The sequence below is a fragment of the Xenopus laevis genome, chromosome 5L (assembly GCF_017654675.1).
Source record: "Xenopus laevis strain J_2021 chromosome 5L, Xenopus_laevis_v10.1, whole genome shotgun sequence".
NCBI lineage: Eukaryota > Metazoa > Chordata > Amphibia > Anura > Pipidae > Xenopus > Xenopus laevis.
This window is the reverse complement of record NC_054379.1, coordinates 11424625-11451241: the sequence shown is the minus strand read 5'-3', so window position 1 is coordinate 11451241 and position 26617 is coordinate 11424625. Positions and strand designations below refer to the sequence as shown.

The 26617-nt window shown below is 41.0% G+C and overlaps 1 protein-coding gene across 3 annotated transcripts in view; it reads left to right on the top strand.

Annotated features, from left to right (window-relative positions):
- lpgat1.L (lysophosphatidylglycerol acyltransferase 1 L homeolog) overlaps nucleotides 1-20230 on the top strand; it is a 60487-nt gene extending 40257 nt beyond the window's left edge. For all 3 annotated transcript variants that reach the window (XM_041562535.1, XM_018262577.2, XM_018262578.2), the window contains 4 exons: nucleotides 1995-2268; nucleotides 5870-5996; nucleotides 17740-17846; nucleotides 19262-20230. In XM_041562535.1, coding sequence (XP_041418469.1) covers nucleotides 1995-2268; nucleotides 5870-5996; nucleotides 17740-17846; nucleotides 19262-19413 — 660 coding nt within the window. In that variant the 3' untranslated portion in view covers nucleotides 19414-20230. The remainder of the gene's footprint in view (nucleotides 1-1994; nucleotides 2269-5869; nucleotides 5997-17739; nucleotides 17847-19261) is intronic.
- The last annotated feature ends 6387 nt before the right edge of the window (nucleotides 20231-26617 follow it).

Here is a 26617-nt window from a genome sequence, read left to right as displayed (position 1 = left end):
GGGGGCTTGAAGTTGGAAAGAAAGCTTTGTGCCAGTTTAAATTGGCATAGTGGAATGTTCCTGTTAAAACCTTGAACACAAGCATAAAAGTGATTTAAGGTTTTTATGGACGATCAGAGGCAAGCAAATCCAACATCACCATTGCTGAAATGGGAGTGGAAGAAATTCACTGGCCATGACTGCAACTCTATGGGATGAATTGGATGCCCATTGTGAGCCCGGCCTGATCCCCAACATGAATGACCAATCTCACTAATGTTTTTGTGGCTAAATGGAACCACATCCCTTTGCTCTGAGAAGACGCTACTCTCTGATTTTCGGTCCCTTGTGTGCCATTGGAGAGTTAAGGTGGCCATAGATGTTACAATGACGATCTTTCCAAGAAAGATTGTTTGTTAGAATACAGACGTGTAGAGCTGAATTGTCAAATATACAGGTAGAAACAATAGAATTATTCCTGTATCTGACGATTCAGTTCTAACAGTGGGCAATATTCAGGTGGATTCAAAGGCGCCCAATCAAAATTTTCCGGACAGCCTGGCTGATGAGCCGACTGTCTTCCAAGTCTTCTGCCGATATCAGTCATATCGTATACTGAATATCGTACGAAGATTAGTTTTGTGCAATATTATTGGTGCGTCTATGGCAACCTTAACAAAATATTCCCTGCAAAGCTCTGTTGGACTATTAGTGGTGCTTAAAAATGTATCCATCCCCCCATACACGCACTCCATGATCAGCATTTTTCTTCTCTTAAGCTTTTGGGAGTTTTGCATAATTAATATAATCTACGCATGAAGGGTTGGTAATGCTACACTAATTACAAACTTAAAAGCAAATAACCTTGGAGGAAAACAAATGTCTTTGGCCATCATCTGGCTTGAAACGCAGCAGCGGAATGAAATATGTTATATCTGTGTTCTCCTTCGAATAGTACAAAGCGCAAACTTTACTTTGAGTCTCCTCCATGATTAATTACAAGCGTTCATGAGATCTGATCTCTCTTTTGTGCTGCCAGAGAATATCCAGATCAGGATTCTTGGCAATGGATCCTTTGTCAGCAGATGTCACAAAAATAAATGTCTGCAGGAGGCTGTATGGAAAACACAGCACAAACAAACTATACAAGGATTTTAAAAACAAGTGATTGGTTTTAAGGAGGGCTACTACGCTGAAAGATTTGAAGGATTTATTTTTTAAGAACCAAAACATTTTAGTCTCAGGATTTCTGGGCTCTGTGTTGGCTTTGTGATCTGCACTTGTAGCAGGGATCCTGAAGTTTTGATTGGCAGGTCTTGCTAGAAAGCGCTAACATGCATTATATCAATGAAAATTCCACTACACAGCCAACAGGGTAAGGATCGGCATTAAATCTTGAAATTTGTGAGGGGGACAACCTACTTTTACGGTCTATAAAGCTGGATAGTTGTGACCATACTTGCTGAAATCCTGTACACCCTCTCCATTGCCATTTTATGTGCAACTGGTTTGTTGACCTTCTTACATTTCATTGCTTAGTGATGATAAAGATGGAACCACTGTGATTTATTGCATGTAAACACACATAGCAAATAAATATGCTGCTCATTTGTCAGCAGCCATATATATATAGAAGAAAAGTTCGGCTGTAGCCTAAATGTCTTGTAGCCTAATTATAGTTGTAGTAGCCCTGAATACAGTAATTTCCTTTATTACAGTTAACAAAGTAACTATCTTGGTTCAAGTGCTAAAGCCAGAGGGAGCTTTCAAAATACAATTCCCATGTTTACCCATTAGCTATGCCCAGACAGTAAAATACTTCCAAATGTTTTGGGAAATGCCATACATTGAGCTTTCTAATAACTTTTTGTTCCGGTTCCAAGGTTGCCTTGTTGTTAGTTGCACAGGAGGTCCTGCTTTGACCATGAGAGATCTTGATCTTCATGGAATATGTGACCTTGAGACATGAGACCTTTCCTTAACTAATCCTTCCCTCTCCTTGGATCTGATTGCAGGGCAAAGCCTATCGTGATCAACAGCTTGTGTTGCTCAAAGACCATCTTGAGAAATACTACAGGAGCCGGGATCGTAAGTGGATCATTTTGTTCCCAGAAGGAGGCTTTCTCAGGAAACGAAGGGAAACCAGTCAGTTGTACGCCAAGAAAAATAGCCTCCCGCATCTTACCCACGTTACCCTCCCAAGACTGGGAGCTACACAAGTTATACTGAATACACTACTTGCTCAGCAGCAAAATGGAACCCCTACAGCAGGAATCACAGAGGTAAAGGGTAAGTGATCACTGAAATCCTTTGGAAATGATCAGGAAGGCATTAGTGTTAATGTTATAAAAATGTTACCTTGAAAGAACAGCATAGCTTATGAAACAGCAGGGACATGCTAATAATCAATATTATAGACGAGGTGGTTCACCTTTAAGTTAACTTTTAGTATGTTATAAAATGGCCATTTCTAAGTAACCTTTCAATTGGTCTTCATTATTTATTGTTTTAGAGTTCTTTAATTATTTGCCTTGTTCTTCTGACTCTTTCGAACAGCTTTTACGCCCATTTAGAAAGCAACTGCTCCATAAAGCTACAAATGTATTGTTTTTGCTACTTGTTATTACTTCTCTTTCTGTTCAGATCCTCTCCTATTTATATCCAGTCTCTTATTCAAATCAATGCATGGTTGCTAGGAGAATTTGGATCCTAAAAACCAGATTGCTGAAACTGCAAACTGGAGAGCTGCTGAATAAAAAAGCTAAATAACTACCCACAAATAATAGAAAATAAAAAAAAACTATTTTACTTTCTACATCATACTAAAAGTAAACTGCCAGTTTAAAGTTGTATACATCTGCTGGAGAGAGAACATTCATCAGAATCTTCAGTCTCGTCACCCGTATGACCCTGTTAGAAACCTGAGCTTCCCTGGGATCCAATCCTTGACTTAAAGGAGAAGGAAAGGCTAAAATTAAGTAAGCTTTATCAGAAAGGCCTAATAAATCTATAAATACATCAGTAAACCCTCAAAGTAGTACTGCTCTGAGTCCTCTGTCAAAAGAACCACCACATTTCTTTCCTTCTATTGTGTACACATGGAATACTTAATCATACTTCCTTTCTTCAGCTTAAAACTCCAGGGCTAGGGCTTGAGCATGCTCAGTTTGCTCCTCTCTCCCCCTCCCTTTTCCCTCCTCCCCTCCCTGCTGTAATATGAGCCTAGAGCTATGAGTGAGAAGGAAGAGACTCAGGCAGGAAGTGACGTCACACCAAGCTAATATGGCAGCTGTAATCCTAAACAAACAGAGAGAGAGATTCTAGAGCTGTTTACTCAGGTATGGTAAAGCATTCTGCAGAATAAATAAAGTCTTTTTGCTTGCACTATGTGGCTAATCTATTGGAAATAAATGGCCTCTGTAGCTTTCCTTCTCCTTTAAGTGTAATCTGCTCCTTAAGTAAATGCAGTGAAATTGGCATTCTATTCCAGGGAGGTTAAGAGAAGAGGTAATGTCAGAGTCCAACTGGCACAGGCTGCAGAGCTGTTCCACTACATGGCACAGATCAAATAGTGTTTTTGCACTTTACAAGATCATTACCCTGGAACATCAGATAAAACCCAGGCTGACGCAAGGCTCTGCAATGGGCCGGGAAGGATTAAATGTTAATTCAATAGAAATGTTTGGGTTTCCATTGTCTGTTAAGTTAATGAAGAGCACTGAGCCAAAATGAAAACCCTTTCCAACTGGTCCTTTTCGCTGAAATATTAATGCCCTGGGCTTAATGCTTTACATTTCAGTTGCTTGTACAGTACTTAAGTAGCTGACAAATAATCTTTGAGGATGTTCCAAAGGGAAATCCCACAGGGCAGTGTTTGCCTACAGGAGACTGTCAGGATGCTGATTAATTGGGGATAGGATAACAACATGGTTTAAGGAAAAGTTAAAACTAAGTAAGCTTTATCAGAAAGATCTACCTAAATATACCAGTAAACCCTCAAAGTAATGCTGCTCTGAGTCCTCTGTCAAAAGAACCACCACATTTATTTTCTTCTATTGTGTACTCATGGGCTTCTGTATCAGACTTCCTGTTTTCAGCTTAAACCTCCAGGGCTAGGGCTTGAGCATGCTCAGTTTGCTCCTCTCACTCTTTCCCACCCTTCTGTAATCTGAGCCCAGAGCTATAAGTGAGCAGGAAGAGACTCAGGCTGGAAGTGATGTCACACCTAGCTAATATGGCAGCTACTATCCTAAACAAACAGAGAGCTTCTAGAGCTTTTTACTCAGGCATGGTAAAACATTCTTCAGAATAAATATAGCATTCTAGCTTGCACTATTGCTTTTCCTTCTCTTTTAAAACTAAGGATAATTGCCCAATGTTCACAATAACAACTTGTGGCAAACAACTGCTGAAAGCACCTAGTTATAAAGTCTGATTGCTTGTATTTAATCATCATCGGGGCTAGCATTTCTTGCCTTGCTAAGATCTGTTAGCATCACTGGAGTGGTTGCTGACTATCCATCTGTCCATGGGGCACATTCTTAAAGAATAAGTCAACTTTAAAAAAAAAAAAAAAATATTGTGAAATTGCAGTTTACGTTCATTATTTATTCTTTTTAGTTTCAGAGCTCTTTCAGAGTTTTTAGTAACTGCCAATGTAATGATGTCAATCACAACAGCGGCACCTGCTGGTCGGTTCCTGTAACTGTACAGTCAAAGAGAGAGGCTTTCAAAGGGAAAACACAGAAATGTTCTGATGTTGTTCTGCTCAGGAAAGAGTTCAGATGCCCTTTCCCAACTCTTTCCAGCTGAAGGTACATCTCTTTCACTGTACAGTTACAGGAACGGACTACAATGATGTAACTAAATTAATTATATTGGCAGTTAATAAAAACTTGAATTGCTCTAAAAATGTAAAAAAAAAAAATATCATTAAATTGCAGAATTGCTTTGAAAAGCACACTGAGCAATTTTACTTAACAATGGTTCTCATTTTAGCCATAAGTGACCCACTGGATTCCAGTCAGCCACCTCCTATATACAGTCAGGTCTGTCTATACTTCCCCTGTGCACATTTATTAGTGAAAGTGGCTGTAGCTCCATCCCATTCATGTTGTGTTTCTTTTATTTAGTCATTCATGTGGATGTGCAGTAGTGTCCAACAAGCAGGTCTGTGGATACCTATACTGTCCCTTATACACAAGAGGTCTCTGGATTAGGCAAGCCATTGATCTGAGTGATGTTTGCATTGAAGCAGAATGTTTTGTGCTTCTGTACCAGCCCAAGGCAACCACAGCCCTTTAGCAGTAAAGATCTGTGTCTCCAAAGATGCCCCAGTAGCTCCCCATCTTCTTTTCTGCTGATTCACTGCACATGCTCTGTGCTGCTGTCACTTACTGAGCTTAGGGACCCACTCACAATATACAGTACACATAGAATAGAAATGTCACAATATAAGGCTAATTCGTAATTATTACAGATAATTATTACATGGCAGCACAGAAACCAGTGCAATTAGCATCAGAATTTAATAATCAGCAAACCTGTAGCATCGGCTTATATTACAGCCAGGGAAGCTCATTTTCTGCTGGATAATTAGTGACGAGCCCTAAGCTTAGCTTCTCAACAGCCAATCAGAGCCCACTGAGCATGTGAGTGTCACAGACACTTTCCAAGATGGTGACCCCCCTGTGACAAGTTTGAAGTCCTGGATCATTGCTGCTATTGACAAGCTCAAACTTTAGCCTCGTGCAATAAGTTCACTATATAAAATATGGCAGTTTTAGCCATATTCATTTTTAGGGTTTAGTTCTCCGTTAATGGAAGCTATGAGTGCTAAATACATTTTCTTTAGAATCTATTTTTTTTTACTTTCATTTTTTTTTTTCAGAAAGAAAACAAAAAGGTCTGCAGTGGGTAATAGATGCCACAATCGGCTACCCTAATGCCCACCCTATAGACATCCAAACCTGGATTCTTGGCTACAGGCAACCCACAGTCACTCATGTCTATTACAGGTAAGATGCCACTCTATTTATTGCTTTGCTTCCTAATTGACCGGGATGATCGATTTTTACTGGATTCATGGAAACATTGAGCAATGTAAAGGGGGTAAGCATATATATTTTTTTTGGTCGTTGGTTGGACGTCCTGGGAACTTTACCTTTTTAGCACTTAGATCTATGTCATTTAGCACACACCTAGGGTGGCCAGCCCATGGCTCCACATTTCCCAGGATGTGAGCAAGGGTGAGCTGGCATCTGAGCCAATGGGCTGCTTACCCTGATAATTTTCATGGGGGGTAGTTTTAATTATGTTGCTGACTCCCCTCATTAAGTGCAGAGGAATAGTCTGCATATACACTACCATCATCAATATTATGGGGCAGATTTATCAAGGGTTGAATTTTGAGCTTCTAAAAACTCCCATAAACTCAAAATTCAGAAAAAAAAGGACCAGTCGAAATTTATTATAAAAATCTATTTTTTTAAAAACAGGCAATAGGATTGAGCTGCAGATCGAATTTGATGTAATTCGATTCTTGTTTTTTCACAAAAAAAAAAAGTTTAAATGTTTTGGTTTTTTTTCTCAAAAGTCCACCAAATGACTACAAATTCATTGTAAGTAGGTGCCCCATAGGCTAAGACACCAATTTGGCAAGTTTTAGATGGCGAATAGTCGAATTTGAATTCTTCAAGGCACAGTACATGATAAATTTCAAAATTCAAATTTCGGGGTTTTTTTTGTTTTTAAATTCTAATCAAATTTGGACTATTTCCTAGTCGAATTACACTAAAATAAACACGAAATTCGAATTGAAAAATTTGAATCTTCAATTCGACCCTTGATAAATCTGCCCCTGTCTCCACATTTGGCGTTGCCCTTTGACGGCGTACAAAAGTCCTGATTAGCTGAAATCAAATGTAATCAATGCCATAGCCAATTGGAACTTTGGCCTGCCTCCCAAGCCTGACGGCAGCTTCTGAAACTTCGAGGAAAGGCGTTGCATGCTGCATATTTAACAGAGGTCTGCAGTTCATTAGTAAGTCTCTCGCTGGAAAGTTTATTAAAGGGATACTGTCATGGGAAAAAACATTTTTTCAAAATGAATCAGTTAATAGTGCTGCTCTAGAAGAATTCTGCACTGAAATCCATTTCTCAAAAGAGCAAACTGATTTTTTTATATTCAATTTTGAAATCTGACATGGGGCTAGACATTTTGTCAATTTCCCAGCTGCCCCTGCACATGTGACTTGTGCCTGCACTTTAGGAGAGAAATGCTTTCTGGCAGGCTGCTGTTTTTCCTTCTCAATGTAACTGAATGTGTCTCAGTGAGACATGGGTTTTTACTATTGAGTGTTGTTCTTAGATCTACCAGGCAGCTGTTATCTTGTGTTAGGGAGCTGTTATCTGGTTACCTTCCCATTGTTCTTTTGTTTGGCTGCTCGGGAAGGAAAGGGAGGGGGTGATATCACTCCAACTTGCAGTACAGCAGTAAAGAGTGATTGAAGTTTATCAGAGCACAATTCACATGACTTGGGGCAGCTGGGAAATTGACAATATGTCTAGCCCCATGTCAAATTTCAAAATTGAATATAAAAAAATCTGTTTGCTCTTTTGAGAAATGGATTTCAGTGCAGAATTCTGCTAGAGCAGCACTATTAACTGATTCATTTTGAAAAAAATGTTTTTTCCCATGACAGTATCCCTTTAAAGTAAAGTAAATGGCATTGCTGAAAAGACTCCTGACATTCATCAGCAGCAACCATTAATATTTTTATCATTCCCTCTACATAAACTAGATACACCTTGGACCAGTTTGTCTCCGTAGTCGGTCAGATAGACATCTGGGCCATTTTTGGGGGGGCGTGCGTATGGACCCCAAAGAGTAAAAATCAGAACTCAACAATTGATAATCTGCCCATACATACGGAGTTCCAATTATTTGGCCAGTTCTCCTGTGTACTGACTGGGTTAAAATCTGATCATTGGCTCAGTGGCCAACAATCCGTCCACGCTGCTATAAGGGTGCAGACAGTCTTGACTTGCCGGCTGGGTCTGCAGGAGCCGAGTCTGCAGATTTTATAGGCCTGTGTATACCTAGCATAAGCAAAAACCAATTAAACTGCACTTACTTTCTCGGCCCAATTGCTTTTAAGGGTGCAAGTTCACAAGCCTGTTCACAACGGCTCCTTTCACAGTAGGATATATCCATTAACAGCACTCCAAGATTTTTCAATAAAACCGCCTTTAATGTTTGCAGATATTTGCATGGCAGTACAGCAACATTGTGCAATGTTTCGAGTGGCACTCCACTCTTTATCATGCTTTTAATGGATATATACCTAGCTTAAGGCAGGAGAATGAAAAGAAGGAAGTATATTTCAAGTTAGATAAATACAGCTTTTAATCAGACTAAAGGTAATTTTAATATCTACACGTACTTTCATTATGCCAAACGAAAGCTAAAACTGAAAGCACTTAACAGGTTGGTACACATTTAAGTTAACTTTTAGTATGCCAATTCTTTTAAATTGGTCTTCATTTTTTCTTTTTTTCATTATTTGCCTTCTTTTTCTGATTCTTTCCAGCTTTCAAATGGGGGTCACTGACCCCATCTAGAAAACAAATGCTCTGTAAGGCCACAAATGTATTATTGCTACTTTTTATTACTCATCTTTCTATTTAGGCCTCTTCTATTCATAGTCCAGTCTCTTATTCAAATCAATACATGGTTGCTAGAGTAATTTGGACCCTAGCAACCAGATTACTAAACTTGCAAACTGGAGAGCCTCTGAATAAAAAGCCAAATAACTCAGAAACCACATATAATAAAAAAAAATAGCTAATTGTCTGAGACTATCTACATCAGGGGTGTCCAAACTACGGCCCACGATCCATTTTTAATTGGCCCGCAGCAGGTAATGACGAGCTGCTCCTGGATGAAAAGGGGCTGCCCAAGAACCCGGATCTCCGCATTGCGCAGCTCAAATTCCTGCTGAGTCTCCCTGAGCACCGCCGGGATGTGCCGCTCCGCACTGAGCTCATGGAGGCGGTGACTGTGAATAGTGAGCAGCACGGGGGTCGGGGAGGGACGGGGGAGCGAGGGACCGGGCCTGCGAGAGATCTGCACTGTTATTAGGCCTGATGCTGCTGGGGAGCTCCCATTACTCAGCACTTGGGCCCCTCTGTCTTTAGCCCGGACCAAGGCTCCTCCTTCTCCTTCTGTCACTGAACTCCCAGCATTCCCTGCGCTCTGGATGATTATTACACAAGCCATTGGGCTCCAGGCAGGGGGTGCTGCGAGTTGTAGTGTCTGATCTCAGCTGCTGCAGAAACTCTTCTCTGGTGGGATAGATAGGGCCTAATTCGCTAGTTAGCTACCTCGGAAGGGATATCAGTGTCAGGCTGAATGTCAAACTGAATGGACGGCCCCCGCACATTTTCACCTCACAAAATCTGGCCCTCGTTGCAAAAAGTTTGGACACCCCTGATCTACATTATACTAAAAGTTAACTCAAAGATGAACAACCCTTACATTTCTCTGCCAGTTTCCCATCTGGCTTATTCTGTGGAACAATTAAAAGTGAATCTGAATCCTAATTTGCATATGTAAATTAGGGGGAAAGTGAATTATGTGCGCAGAGTGGGGCTAAAATTGTTTTTGACTTTGTTGCTTGTGTGACGAAAAGTTTGCCTGGACTTGACTTCGTTATACTTCTTTAACCCCTTAGATACCTCGAACTGTATTTGGTGCTTCCTCCTTGGTCCGTAATTCCTATCCTGAGCCTTCGGGCCCTGACAGTGTTGCAATTCATCCCTCGCTGTTCTGTTGAGATAATGTCAGTACTTTGTGCAGGTTCTTCTGCATCCATATCTGAAAAACCCATTCTGTATGAGCCTCATTTTGTGCAAAGGGTTATTATCAGGGGTGTAACTACAGAGGAAGCAGACCCAGGGGTTGCAGGTGGGGTCAGGAGTGTAGGTGATGCAGTAGGCTATAATTAATGAATAATTGAAATATATCTTAGTAGAGCAGGTCAACTTGCCGATGTTTTGGGGCCATAAATTGAATTTGCTGTGGGGCCCAGTAACATCTAGTGGCACTGGTTATTATCCTGCTGACACTGGGCTAGACAAATAAAGGAATATCTGGCTGCTGGTTTATACTAGAGTCGACAAGAAGAAAGTTACCAGCACTCACGGTCTTAATTTGCAGGAAAGCCTTCCTTTATTTCAGTGCGGTGATGCAATGTTTCGGGGCCACGCCCCCTTATCAAGCATACGGATCCTGTATTACACATGGTGTATACAGTATATAGGGTGATCAATTTAAAATTTCAACATACAAAATTGTAAAAATATAAATACAGTGTTAGTGTAAGCAGTAATTCATCCACCCCCTTCCGGGTATATTAAAAATGTAAAAATAATTTTTTATTATTAATAAAGTGCAGTTCATTGATTCAAGTCCAATGTTCATTAAGCAGGAAAAACAGTGATTGCATATGATCCAAAAATCGTGTAGTGAGTCCAATTAAAAAGGCAGTGTAGGCAATAACATTTATAAACATATAGCTCACCCATAAGGCTTAAAGGAGAAGGAAAGCCCCAGGGCGCAAAACCCCTCCCCCCCTCCCCTGTGTTGCCCCCTCCTCCCCCCTGGCCTACCTGTCCCCCTGGGCAAATGCCCCTAACTTGTTACTCACCCCTCTGCGCAGGTCCTGTCCACGGAGTTCACAGTCGCCATCTTCTCCCACGCGCGTCTTCTTCCTGCTCTGACCGGCGTCTTCTGGCGCATGCGCAGTAGGAACAGGTACCGGTACAGCTCTATTGCGCATGCGCCGAATGTCACGAAGTGAAATCGGAAAACTTCGTGACATTCGGCGCATGCGCAGTAGAGCTGTACCGGTACCTGTTCCTACTGCGCATGCGCCAGAAGACGCCGGTCAGAGCAGGAAGAAGACGCGCGTGGGAGAAGATGGCGACTGTGAACTCCGTGGACAGAACCTGCGCAGAGGGGTGAGTAACAAGTTAGGGGCATTTGCCCAGGGGGACAGGTAGGCCAGGGGGAGGAGGGAGGGGGGGCAACACAGGGGAGGGGGGAGGGGTTTTGCACCCTGGGGCTTTCCTTCTCCTTTAAAGGAAAACTATAGCCCCAAAATGAATACTTAAGCAACAGATCAAATTGAATGACATATTAAAGAATCTTACCAAACTAGAATATATATTTACATAAATATTGACCATTTACATCTCTTGCCTTGAACCACCATTTCGTGACTCTATCTGTGCTGCCTCAGAGATCACCTGACCAGAAATACTACAACACTAACTGTAACAGGAAGAAGTGAGGAAGCAAAAGGCAGAACTCTGTCTGTTAATTGGCTCATGTGACCTAACATGTGGTTTGTATGTGTGCACAGTGAATCTTACGATCTCAGGGGGCGGCCCTTATTTTTTAAAATGGCAATTTTCTATTTATGATTAACCAATGGCACATACTACTAGAAAAGTATATTTTTATGATAATGGTTTATTTACATGAAGCAGGGTTTTACATATGAGCTGTTTTACTCAGTATCTTTTAATAGAGACCTACATTGTTTGGGGGGTATAGTTTTCCTTTAAAGCAATAATGTAACAAACAGTGGTATTGGGAAATACTTCAATACCATGTAACAAACATTGATATCACCTTAATTTAGCAACAGTTGTAACTATAAAGACCATTATCGTAACAAAGTAGATAACTCACCCTATCTGTACAGGAAAGGGGAGGGGGGAATTTTTACCTATCCCTGGATATTGTTCAGCGCTTATCTGTTAAGAAAAAAAGAAGAAACAAAGTTATGGATTTTCACAAAAAGCAGGACAAATTATATTCTTCATTGAGACCTTTCGGGCATCTGGATTGCAGTAGAGTCGATCCATGTATAAGCATTTAACTAGGTATGCACCCAAACCAGGATTCAGTTCGGCCGAATCCTTGTGCCTGCCCAAACCAATCGGAATCCTCATTTGCATATGCAAATTAGGGGCTGGAAGGGAAATCACTTTTTCCCTTCCGTCCTTTCATGAAGGATTTGGGGATTCGGCCGAATCCCAAATAGTGGATTTGTTACATGCCTAATTTTAACGCTTCAAATTGATTTTGCCTATCCAGCATCCCATTAGTTGCAGAAAGACAACATAAACATCACAGCTGGAGGCCCATAGTTTATAGACAGGTACTGCTTGCAGCTAATCATCTGAGCTAAGGCTCTGAGTTGCCATCATTCAGCTGCGGCTAAAGGAAATCATAATGGTTTTTCCTCCTGAGAACAATATAATGTATAAACTATAGGATCATATAAAAGACCACAGGCTGAGCTTTTACGACTATGAATTACAGTAGAACCCTTGTTTTACATTTTTCAGGGGACCAGAAGAGATATGGTGAAAAATCTGGGAAAATGTAAAATCAGGGATATGTATTATTCAGAGTAAAATTCAAACTAATGACCATGACATTCAAAGCACTGCCCCACCCTACATCTCTGAACTCACCTCTAGATACTCACCCAACTGCTTAGTAGTCTCCTCTACTGACCTGCTCCTCAACTCTTCTCTCATTACCTCCTCACACCCGCATTCAAGACTTTGCAATGGCTGCACCCCTCCTCTGGAATTTTCTCTCAGTTTGGACCAAGTACAAGCTACTGTTATTACAGAGAAAAAAGAAATCATTATTTAAAAATTTGGTTTATTTGGATTAAATGGAGTCTATGGGGCAAATTCACTAAGATTCGAGGTTGCGCCAGGCGCAACTTCGCCGCACTTCGCCAGGCGTAGTTTCACCAGCGCTGCGCAAATTCACTAAAATCCGAAGTTGCGCACGGGGGAAGCGTAAGTTTGCGAAGTTGCGCTAGCGTTGATTCACCAAGCGAAGCGAAGTTGCGCTAGCGATGGTTCATTTGCATACGGCGCCAAATTCAAATTTCAATGGAGGAATACGTATCAGCACTACAAATGCCTAGAAAACCTTCAAAACATCAAAAAAAAAATTATTTTGCCCTACACTGTATAGGTAAGTTGCCATGAGTCAGGAAATGTAGTGGGGAAGGAGGGGAGCCCCAAAAAATTTTTCGATCTTTTTCAGCCTATCACCCATAATGTAGAAAACACGCCAGCGTTTTTTGGGAGCAATCCCTATCTACTCTATTGCGCTTCGCCTGGTCTGAGGTGGCGAAGGAAGTCTAGCGTAAAAGGTAGCGTTCAGTACACTGCGCGCGTTAGTGAATTTGCGTAGTTACCTCCGTAGCGAAAATTTGCCAGGCATAAGGGTGCGAAGTAACACTAGAGAATCTACGCCAGCGTTCGTTAGTGAATTTGCGAAGTAACGAAAATGCCCAAACGCTAGCGAATTGACGCTAGCGTTCGGCGCTTCGGCGCTTAGTGAATTTGCCCCTATGGGAGATGGCCATTCAGTAATTCGAAGCTTTCTGTATAACTGGTTTCCGGATAACTGATCCCATACCTGTACCATAAGATACATCTCTCGCCTTGCTTATTTCTGATCTTGCCCACTCTCACACCTTGTGTCTCATTCCCTTCCTCTTTTAGATTGTAAGCTCTTTTGCACAGGGCCTTTTGTACCAGTACTGGTCGCTATGTATGTAATTCTATGTATGTAATTCTGTATGTACTTAATTCATGTGATTTCTTTGTATAAACACATTTATTTTACAATGCTGTGTAATGTGTTGGCGCTCTAAAAGTACATGGTACTAATTATAATAAAATATTGCATTATGCAATATATTATTATTATTTAACATGTATTTAAATAAATAAATCTAAGTTTAATGATTTAATAGGACATAGGGTGGAACTGTAGTAAAGAACAGTGACAGGTTTGTATTGTTCTGGCTGTAACCTTGGATCACTTCTTATAAATCCTGCCAAGACAATCCCAGGCAAATCTAATCCCGCAGTGTATGGATTATGATGACTAGGCATGTGCATGATGTGCAAATACCTCCAGAAGGGGCTGTAGATAAGTGCTGGGCTCTAATGAGATCACGGCCTGTTTTGAGACATGTTTTCATTCTTTCATATAAATCTGTATTCTTTTGTTTCCTTTACAGGATGTTCGACTAAAATGTAACCTTTTAGAATTTAGTATTTTACATTACTATATAGTGCCTTACTTGAATTACATGACAGATATTGGGTATTGCCAATGATGAGCTCTATATAACAGTTTTTGCAGAGGTTGTGCCCAGGAATTTACGCACCTTCAGCAGTAACAGAGTACAGTCTGTAATGAACTGCTGAGCATAACCTCTCATTTTAGTTTAAAGGAACAGTAACACCAAAAACTGAAAGTGTTTTAAAGTAATGAAAATATCATGTAGTGTTGCCCTGCACTGGTAAAACGGATGTGTTTGCTTCAGAAACACTACTATAGTTCATATAAACAAGCTGCTGAGTAGCAATGGCGGAAATTGAAAAACAGCTAAATGGCACAGGATAGATAATGGATAACAGAAAGCATTATGTTCTACAGAGCTTATCTGCTATCTGCTGTGTAACTTGAGCCTTTTCTCCTATGAATGGCTGCCCCCATGGCTACACAGCAGCTTATTTATATAAACAATAGTAATGTTTCTGAAGCAAACACATCAGTTTTACTAGTGCAGGGCAACACTGCCTTATATTTTTATTACTTTAAAACAATTAAATTTTTTGATGTTACTGGTCCTTTAAACTCGTGGGCCTCTAGGCTAGTGGAAATGACTGGGGTAATAACCTCACTCATGATACTTGGTGCAGCTATAGACTACTCACTAAATCAACCCTCCCACTGCTACCACACCGTGTAAGATCTAGTTCTAGTGTTTATTAATCCATATTCACAGGGATGCCTACCTGACTGGCACAGTCTTTGCTTGGCATACACGGTGAGTTCCACTTTCCACCAACTCACTGGGCCATATCAAGATAAACTGATCGTTTGTCCCCAGGCCAATGATCTGATCATAATGGAAGCCTATGGAGAGCACTGGCATTGGAAAGCATTTTGTGGTCCTTGTCCAATGGGATTTTCTAACATGCGCAATAGATATTGGTTGGGAAGTCCCCATACACAGGTCAATAAGTTGCCCACTTGGTCTGGAGGGACCACGTCAAGATTTTTTATTGGCCCATGTATGGCCTGCTTTACTGATGCTTTATGCACATCCTTTTCTTGACAGTAAAGAGCAAAGCTGGCCATACACCTAAAGAACCCATCATTTGGTGAGGTCAAGTGCTGGCTAAGACCAGGCTGATCCAATACTTTGCCATTAGGCCAATGATCAGCTCATACTGCAGGGCTACAGACACACATAGGAGGAGGACTGCATCAGTTGGCATATATACTATATGTACTAAATACTATATGTACTATATAATGGTCTGTGGGAGGAAAAGGAAGCACCCAGAGGAAATTAATACAATATGGGGAGACCATACAAAGTCCATGCCCTGACTTTAATCAAACCTAGGGCCTTAGTGCTGGGAGACTTTAATCCTTACGTGCCTAACTGTACATTTAATTTATGCTCTGTCTAGCCCAGTGATCACCAACCAGTGATTCACAAGCAACATGTTGTCACCAACCCCTTGGATGTTGCTCCCAGTGGCCTCAAAGCAGGTGAATATTTTGGAATTCCTGGTTTGGAGGCAAGTTTTGGTTGTATAAAAACCAGATGTACTGCCAAACAGAGCCTCCTGTAGGACCTACCAAATAGCCAATCACAGCACTTGTTTGGCAACTCCAGGAACATTTTGCATTCCTGTGTTGCTCCCCAACTCTTTTTACATTTGAATGTGGCTCATGAGTAAAAACGGTTTGGGACCCCTGGTCTAGCGTATAGAGTGTCAGTGGGTGGTGGCAGACAGGGAGTTTAGTCGCCCATCGATAAATATTCTCTACCGCAGGCTACTAATCTCTCCAAATGCCTTCCCGTCGGCAAGAATCCGAATCGCCATTGGGATATCATGCATAGCGCTTAATTTTCCTAATTCGCTCGAGGTCGCCTCATAAGGAAACTTTGGGTGACTTCAGAATTCCGAAGCATTTTGTATGCCATCCTGCTGGCGGGAAGGCATTTCGGGGAAGCGACTAATCTCCCTGGAACGCTACATGTACACCACTCTAATACATTGAACCATTTACATAACAAAGCCCAGCTGCTTTAAAATCCAATAATCTATGAAACAGCGCTCCACAAGGAAGCCCAGGAAAAGACAACAAAAGAAAAATGATAGAAATATAGTGTAGTATACTTTGTATATGTTAACCACCTCTTTGTGTAGGCACTCTATTAGTTAACTTTTAGTGGCACCCATTGCAACATCCACCAAGCTATAATTGGCCTTAATTTTTAGTGGGTCACTGTTAGGGAGAAGTGGGTACTTTTGTCCGACTAGCAGTCCGGATTCACTAGAAAAATGCGCTTCATATAGTGTAAAAAAGTTTCTTTAATAAATAGTGAATAAGTTAAAATTACACTCACTAAAACCATGCAGATTTGGGCATATAGCAGTCTTTTCCCGTCGGGTTCCTTTCTCGGCGCACCCTGGCTGACGTCTCTAAGCCCCGCCAGACGCGTTTCGTCACTCTGGACTTCCTTAAAGGCATCTCACGAAAAGTTAACTAATCAGAGTGCCTACACAAAGAGGTGGTTAACATATACAAAGTATACTACACTAAATTTCTATAATTTTACTTGTGTTGTCTTTTCCTGGAGCACTGTTTCATAGATTATTGGATTTTAAAGTTGTTTTACCGGTTGGAGAACAGAACAGAAACGGCTACAGGAACGAACTTCTGGAAACCTTATAAAGCCCAGCTGCTAACAGGTCTAGATGTTACCTGGCCAGACAAGTGGATGTTAATATGCATGACCAGCTGTAACAATGGCTAATGTTCTTGCCAGGAAGGAAGTAAATTCTAGTCACTTGAATATCAGGAAATAAATAGCTGGAAGCACAATGTAAGTCTAATGTGTTTTTCTAGTTTTACAGGTCACTTTACCCATTTGCCCTGACATGCTCCACTGTAGAGTAATTCTAGCATACAGTAAATGCATGTTTGTTTCCAGGATTTTCACTTGGCTGTAACTGTAGGAAATACTTTTGTAGTCGAGAACAAAAAACGGGTTGATTTCTTCCTATAAAAGTAAATAAACTGAGGTGATTAATTCTAAACCAGATCTTGGGTGGCTAATTGGAGTAGCAATTGGAGTCCCCTGGGTAAATGGTTAAGAAACCCTGATGCAATATTCATTAACAGCCAGTTCCAGATTGTCGGATCAACATTCTGGTGTAACCTGATGAGATCAACACAAAAAGCTACTGCTTTGTTTCTATTAAAGCTTACTGAAACATATGCATATCGATTATTCACAGAACCTGATAAAAGGAGAAGTAATACAGATGTTTCTCCCACAGTGCAGAGGCCACCCAGCCCTAACCCAACCACATCAATGACAGCTTTTCCAACATAGCTTTTCCCTGTCCCATCTTTCACCTTGTCACTTCAATTCTCATCCTTGGTAACTGGTGATGAGGAGCTTGGGTTGGTCCATTGTCGTGTCCTTCAACTCTTCTTTATTTTTTATGGTTATGTACTGGAGATATGGGCAGTTATGTCTCTACATTATATAGCTCTAGCCAGTGTTTGTTTACTTTGGACCCTTGGCCATGATTCACCGTGTCTCTTTCCGACAGAATTTACCCAATCAAAGATGTGCCCATGGAAACAGAAGCCTTGACAGACTGGTTATACAAACGATTTGTTGAAAAGGAGGATCTCTTGGCACATTTCTACGAAACAGGTATTTAGGTGGATTTTAAATCGCCTTGATTTTCATTTTTCTGTCACTGCTGGTTCCTTTGGATTAGAGCACAAGCGTTATGAAGGAAAATTGTGCTCCTTGTTCCATATTCGAACATAAATGCAACTAAGGCTGACAGTGGGGCCTTAGACTGCCCCACCCCCACAGAATTCAGGCTAAGCAGCATCAATATGTATATCCTGTGTGTTATGGATAATGTAAAAGCTTATGCAATTTCTGATTGTCAAGAACGATGCAGATGCACTTAGTATACTGCAGAGTGCATTTACTATTGTTTTTAAGATAATGTCGGCTGTGATTCCAGAGGCTCCTTGTTGGTATTTCATAAGATTCTCAAATTGCCAATTGAACACAATTATTTGAATGGTCTAGTAGTGCTACTCCTCTGGTCAGTATCCCTATTCCAGGTTAATTTTCCATTGCTTTCCTCGTTATGGACTTCTTTAACGTTTGTCACATGTGCAGCATGTTGTGGGGTGCAGCATACTTGAGCATCATGTGCAACACTACACTGCACCACTGACTAGAACATGTACCCTGGTCCAAAAGGAGAGGAAGAGAAGGGCTGTGGCAGAAGAAGACAACCATTATAGGCCTTTTGCACAAGAAAGCTTATTAATGTACCGTATATACTCGAGTATAAGCCGACCCGAGTATAAGCCGAGGTACCTAATTTTACCTACGAAAACTGGGAAAACTTATTGACTCTAGTATAAGCTTAGACACAACTACAGCCCTGTCTCCCAGCAGCGCACATTCTGCCAAAGCGACCCCCCAGCGATCAACCGGACTTCTTTGCAAAGTTGATGGTGACAGAGAATTGCCAAACGGATTACTGTGTGCATTGTCCCACTGTCCCACTACCATGTGCAGAGGTTGCTGTGTGATATTGCAGTCACTGTTAATCTTTCATATAACCAACAGAGGGCACTGTGTGATATTGCAGTCACTGTTATTCTTTCATATAACCAACAGAGGGCATTGCGGGATATTGCAGTCTCTCCCCAAGTGTACTGCTGGTATAGGAATGATTAAAAGTGACTGCAATCTCAGCTGCTGCCCGCTGACCCGAGTATAAGCCGAGGTAGACTTTTTCAGCACATTTTGGATGCTGAAAAACTCGGCTTATACTCGAGTATATATGGCATGTTGTCTTATTCACTCAGTGGGAAAAGCCATATAATCCATACATTCCAAATTACCAGTGCCCCCAAAAACATGAAATATGGGAGAAAACTTTCGCAGTACCCAACAATTACTTCAGAAAAAGTCTTCAAAGATGGCGTTTATTCCTCTTCTCCATATCTCTACTTGATACAAGTTTGTACTGTGAAAGCAAAATCATTATGTGCTTGAATGTCTGAGTGAGTAATATGTTCTGCTTCTTTGCACAGGTGCTTTCCCCCCTCTGAAGGGCCAAAGCAAAACCAGCTCAAGGCAGATGACCCTCAGCAACACATGGCTTTTTCTTGTACAGTCTCTGGCCTTTTTGTCGGGCTACATGTGGTACTGCCTTCTCCAATATTTTTATCAATCTTTATTTTAAAGTCGGACGGGATTTAGGGACTCTAATGCAGGATGTTCCAAGCTCTTGCGAGAGATCCGCGTTATCTGTGTGAATGTGAATACGCCACAGTCGAGAAAATATTGGACTTTTTTTGGTTTGTTTTGTTTCTAGATTATTTTTAATTTGCTTTTTACATCCTTACCGGGTCTGTTTTAAATGAAGAAACCAATGGATCAGTGTCGGTGACTTGCTAATTTTAAGGAAGCCGAAGAGGCAAAATCTTGTGCATCAGTAATGGAACAGAACACAGCTTAAGCTTTCACTTTAGGCAGAGGACATCTACAGTCCATGTTACCATTAGCAAGACATACTGTAGGGGGGAGGGGACTGTCCAAGATCATCATGGGTCAGATTATCACAAATGATGGCAGCGATGTGTATCAAGTTTTTGGAAACTGGCTGTATGCAGAGAGATTCACTGTGGAACGGATTGTTGCCCTATGACATTCATTTGGAATACTGAGCATATATATCCACACAGCAGGGTCCAGAAGCCAAGATCGCTGGAGATATTATGGAAAGTATTATAGTTGCCAAGAATTCACACAACCAGTTGGAACGAGACGGGAAGCTTGTTGACGTTTTTCCGTTTACCTAGAACACCTAGTTTACTTGTCTCCTGCTTCCTGAGGATAAATGTCAGCTCACTTGTCTAGATTCATCATCATCATATTTTTTTTGTTAATATTGTATGTGAATTTTTACAGTGTATTTTTTTTTTATGTTCCTTTAATTGCACTTTTTAAGATGTCGAAAACTGTAGACAATTTTGTGCTAAATCTGAAGCCCCAGAAGATGTCAGATTTGCGGGTCTAATGTGTCTCCGCTGTTGCAAGGTTCTTTAACCTGCTTTTTTTCCAGCTGCTGCAGAACTGAATGGCAGTGAGGATGGGAGCGGATGTTTAACCGCTGCTGAGGAAGTGTAGTTTGTAGGTTGCTGATGCATTTACCTGGTTCATTATTCCACATTGGAGGCCAATGCCTTATGATCTGGTGGAAGATCCCTGTCCCAGGTCAAAGCCACAGTGCTGAGAGCTATTTGGAGGCCTCTGCCCTATCACCTGGTTGAAAGCCACTGCCATGTAACCATTTGGAAATAATTGCCCCATAACTGAAATGCTGTAAGGCACAAATGTTAAGAATATCTAATGCAAATCTAGACAGCTGAGGTACGAAGATCTTCTCTATAGGCAGAATGTGCTTCTCTCTTAGATTTGTGAGGCACATGGCAGGGATAAGGTTTGTACTTGTGCAATAGACATCCATGTAAAGCCTATGGCATGTGTTTAGACCACTCTGGTGCGTTTAGTATAAAAAAAAAGGAGGGGGTCCTAAAGGGAGCAGTGCCCACCTGCCTCTAGGATACACCAGTATATCCCAGAGACACATTAGTAGATTCCAGTGACAGTGGACAGTGAAGAGCATTTTAGCTGCTTCGGTTCTCCCAGCAAGCAATGTCTTGGTCAAAACACCTTGTGTGCCATGGTCCTATGGGGATTTTATTCATAGCCCAGAGCAGTGGTTGTGACAGGAAAGACAGACCCTACTTTCTTGAGATGGGGCAGATAAAAGGATCAGGGTGAGTGGTTAAGGATGTGTTAAAGGACCAGTAACATGAAAAAAATTTTTTTTATAACAATTCGTTATTATACTACGGAAAAAAAAACCACCAAGACAATTTCAACTTTAATATCACAAAGCCTTTATTAAGAAATAACTTACCGAAACTCCACTTCCACTCCTCTTCAGAAAAGGCGACAGGGCGACTGATCCATAGTGCGGCACTGGATTTCTCCTCCCTGGCTAGCTCGCATATTCTGAAGATGAAGTGCCCGGTGTGCGGCTCCTTCTACAGGTAGTCCATTATGGATCCGCACTATGGATCGGTCGCCCTGTCGTCTTTTCTGAAGAGGACCGGAAGTGGAGTTTCGGTAAGTTATTTCTTAATAAAGGCTTTGCGATTTTAAAGTTTAAATTGTCTTGGTGTTTTTTTTCGTAGTATACTAACAAATTTTTTTGATGTTACTGGTCCTTTAAAGAGAGTATTTGAACCGCATGAAGATGACACATCCAAACACTGTTAAGAGCTGGTCCTTCAGGAAAGAATCTAGTTGAGTAGTTCAAAAACCAAATTGCCCAATCTTCTCTCCATGTTTAGACAGTGGTTCTCACAGACCAAAATGCCATGGGATTACAATCTGTAGTGAAAAATTGATCGTTGCCCAGCCTGGAAGGGTGTGCATTCCTCTCACCATGCTATCAAATCTGTTGACTAATTGGATGAGTGTAGTTGGGCCTCTGTAGATGTGGCCAGAAAGCATTTCAGATCTCAATCAGATACGATTGCACAGGAATTGGAAAAGCAGGTTTAACTGAAATGTTACGGAAATGGTGGGTTGCCTCAGTAATGATATGAGATGCTTCTCCACAAAATAACTCAAAGTCAAAGAGATTGGGATGCAGATATTGGCACTGGCCTAGATACACGCCAGAAATAAATCCAATAACAAATGAAAAGCCGATACCTTTGTATGCAACACACAGGGTGATCCCAAGTTTTATTCCATGGTGCTCTTGAAAGAATTCAACAGAACAAGCTTTTCGGGACCCAATGGCCCTTCTTCAATGATAATATACAAAAGAGACTATACAAATTTATAGGCTTACACACAGTGACTCCTAGTGGCGGTCAATGAGAATAGTCCTCTCACAAGAAGCTTTGCCAATGTCCATTTTACCTTAAACCTATTGCTAAAGTAATTAAACATTTACGCAACAAATTTTTTATATAAAAAAATTTCAAACATTTGAGCAATTTTTTGAAAGACAATTTTTTGTTTTAGTGTATTATAGATTCACATAATCAACGTGTAGCACAACCAGTAGATCACATCTGTACAATTATACAGACAGTAGTATGTTCTGTATCACTACTATTAATTACTCACCAACTAGGATACGATTAGGAAGGAGGTGTCTCTAAATCACTGGTACATTGCAGAACTCTATATTTCTCTACGGCTGTAAGAATAATATGCTTCTATCAGTTATTTGGAATTAAGTTACAAAAGGCAGTTAGATACACCATTCAAGGAAGCAGTTCAACCCCCAATTTTCATTCAATCCCTTGGGGGATAATGTGTTTAATTTCCAGATCCAGAAGCACTCCCTTTGTAACAAATTCTTATCAACATTAGCATAATTTGCTTTAATTTCTTCCAGCACAATTGCGCTACATTATGTTTACATTCTGCCCAATGCTGGCTTACCAATGTTATTTTAGAGTGTGCATTCCGGATAGAGCTGCGGTGCTCATTCAGTCTTGTTAGTTTTTCCTACATACCCCTTACCGCACGGGCATTTTAAATAGTATATTACATTTTTCGACATACACGTGTGATATCCCCGTAATTTAATTTGGGTTTCCTGTGTTGGATGTAGTACTGTATCTCCCTTCTCCCTATCACGCTATTACAGTTCTGGCACGATAAGCAGGGGAACGTGCCCACAACCGGTGCCCACTTTATCGTGCCAGAACTCTAAAAGGAGTTCTGGAACTGCAAATTCAATACATTATCCCCCAATGGATTGAATGAAAATTGGGGGTTGAACTGCTTCCTTGCATGGTGTATCTAACTGCCTTTTGTAACTTAATTCCAAATAACTGATAGGAGCATATTATTCTTACAGCCATAGAGAAATATAGAGTCCTGCAATGTACCAGTGATTTAGAGACACCTCCTTCCTAATCGTATCCTAGTCGGGGAGTAATTAATAGTAGTGATACAGAACATACTACTTTCTGTATAATTGTACAGATGTGATCTACTGGTTGTGGCACACGTTGATTATGTGAATCTATAAAACAAAAAAATCTCTTTCAAAAAATTGGTAAAATGTTTGAAAAATTTTTTTTTTAAAAAATTTGTTGCGTAAAAGTTTAATTACTTTAGCAATAGTTTTAAGGTAAAATGGACATTGGCAAAGCTTCTTGTGAGAGGACTATTTTCATTGACCGCCACTAGGAGTCACTGTGTGTAAACCTTTAAATTTGTATAGTCTCTTTTGTATATTATCACTGAAGAAGGTCCCGAAACGTTTGATCTGTTGAATTGTGTCAAGAGCACCATGGAATAAAACTTGGGATCACCCCGTGTGGTGCATACAAAGGGACCCACTGGGGCCACCTCGCGTATGTGCTTGAGCAGAAGTGCGCACGTGCAGGAAGAAGAAACGCAATGGAGGGCGTGGATCTGGCCTGGCGGGGCCCACAATAGCCTGGGACCCACTGGGTTTTTCCCATTGTCCTGCCGGCCCAGTCCGACCCTGAGTGGGAGCTTGTCAACTTTGAGGCACTCTCCGTGTAGAGCACTATCAAAACTCAATCTACAACTGTGGCCCATAGAAAGTACTGGCCTTGCTGAGTTCTCTGGAGATTGTCTCACCCAGAAGAAACCAATACACAGCTCCCATAGGTATATGACCAGAGCTATGCCCCCCTTCCTTATGACAGAGATTCCCAAATGGTGGGACCAGCCCCCCTTGTGGGCCCAAACTTTTGTGGGGGAGTGATTAATTACAAATTACTGTTGCGTATGCCCGGGGTTCAATAACCAGCTGACTCTTGTAACAGTGTTTATATATATATTTTGTAACCTTATTATCAGCTGATAACGGGCCTGACAACCTGAATCTGCAAAAGGGGCTTGTACCCAAAAATCCTTGTAATCCTCTGCTTTGGGATCTTTTCAAGGAAAACTAAGAATAGACCAGAGGATATTTTCCCTGTGTAATATGGCGCGCCAGACAAATGCAACCTGTAATGATGTCCGCTATTATGAACCTGCTACGGACGGATAAAAGGGAAGAATTTATTTTTGTAACTATTTGCTGTTGCCAGAGAGGTTTTGTCCTATTAATATATTTGATGGATATTTCCAGTTCTTTTTGTCCCCAGTAGGGACTCATCACTGATTCTAAAGCAATGTTTATGGTGTCTGTGCTTCAGCCCTGAAAGGCAAGATGGGAACAATGAGGTCTATGTTGTAACAGGTATCTGATTGGTTACTAGATCTGGATCAAGCTTTGTGCCTGATACTTCATTGTTCTTTAGGAAGTAAGGTTAATTCCTGTAGGCCGTTCAGTTTCAGTACTTATGCCTCCCAACAGGGGGATCTCTTTGAATAACCCTGGATTCACTGTGCTGGTTGATGAGGATCTCCTAACACCGCACCCTGTTGGTGGGGCCTGGAGCTGAGAAGCACTTTTACCCACCCTGCGCTCACAGTATAGCTAAGAACCTCATATTTTGTTTAAACATGAAACTGTCCGTTACAGAGATTTTAATGAGAGCTATCAGAGGTGATTATCCTGCAAATGTACATAAGTATTTACTAAATGAATGCATTTATACACAAAGAAAACCTGGATTCTTTAGACTCCTCCTTTAGCACTGATTGTTCAGACCTTGTTCTCACTCGTGGTCTGGCTGGACTGGACGATTGCTTTGATCAAATAAAAGCAATGGAAACAAGAGCTGTGTCTTGGCCTCAAAAAAAGTCAACATTCCAGCCAGTATATGGTCAAAATCCAGCAGATTCCATTTAAACATGTTGTTAAATCTGTTTAGCCATTCTGAGTAATGTGGTCACTTACTGTTTGTGCCAGTCCTAACAAGTCACTAGTGTTACCGAGGCCTACAATATTTCTTTGTGGACTAAAGAGAATGACAGTTTCACCTTGACCTCCTACTTTCTCCCGACCATTGTTAAACTACAACTGCCAGCCCCCTTGACTAGATGTTGTGGTTCTGCAACTGCCGGAAGACTATACATTGCATATCCCAGACTTTTGTAAGAAAAGAGCAGTTGAAGAAACCAGGTATTTGCCATATGAAAAGAATAAATGAGAACGTTATTATTATTTCTTTTGCCAACCATGATTGTGTTTATGGATCATAAGCCAAATGCCAATGTGTATCTGATCATATGTTTTGAAAGTGTGTCCTACTCTTTTGTACTTAAGAAATTAAAGACTTATTGTACACAAGTTAATTTATTGATAGGGAACCAGAAGCAAATACATGACTTTTTCCTTGCCTTTAGAGGAGTCTTATGTCTTCTTAGACCCGTCACATTATGGGTCGGTTGAGCAAAGGTTGGGGTGCAGAGATGGGATATCATATGTGAACTCCAATGTGGGTTCTGAGCCTCCAAATAAAATCCGTGCACTATATAATAACATATATTGTGTCCAATTCCATTATAATGGAAATAACATCAATTGCAGATGCTTATGGATAAAACAATCAGATCAGTGACGAATCATTCAAGACTTACAGGAAGACAAATTATTACCTGGGGGGTAGAGATTGATAAAGCAGATTAATAAAAATTAGGGATGCACCGAATCCAGGATTCGGTTCGGGATTCGGCCTTTTTCAGCAGCATTCGGATTCGGCCGAATCCTTCTGCCTGGCCGATCCGAATCCCAATTTGCATATGCAAATTAGGGACGGGTGGGAAAGTGCGTGACTTTTTGTAACAAAACAAGGAAGTAAAAAATGTTTTCCCCTTCCTACCCCTAATTTGCTTATGCAAATTAGGATTTGGTTCGGTACTTCGCTGAATCTTTTGCGATGGATTCGGGGGTTCGGCCGAATCCAAAATAGTGGATCCGGTGCATCCCTAATAAAAATGCCATCTCAATGCTTATAGGTGATTGCAGTTTGATACACGGCAAAATGAGCTGTTCACTGTGCAAAAGTAAGTCAGTAGCCAATGCCTGGCCGAATATGGAAAGCGTGATGCAGAAAATGAACATATTCATCTGAACTGCCATACCAGTTATTTTTATCCTGTGCATAGAAGTGTTCTCTTTGCACCAGAGCAACCAATATCCACGGTGTTGCCAGTTCCTTGGACCAACACATCCCGAGAATCATACATCATAACAGCAACAGCTGTACATGTATGGCTGGATTTAGATAAGTAGGGATACACCGAAAATGTATATATCGGCATAAACAGATAATGCACGAAAAAGAAATACTGATGAAGCAACTGATAGAAACACAACGGGGATACTATTGGCACGTGATAAAATCCAGATTCCTAAGAGAAATGCGTGTGAAAAACGTGAGTGCTTGGGAGGGGTGGTCATGCATTATAGTTAACTTACATAG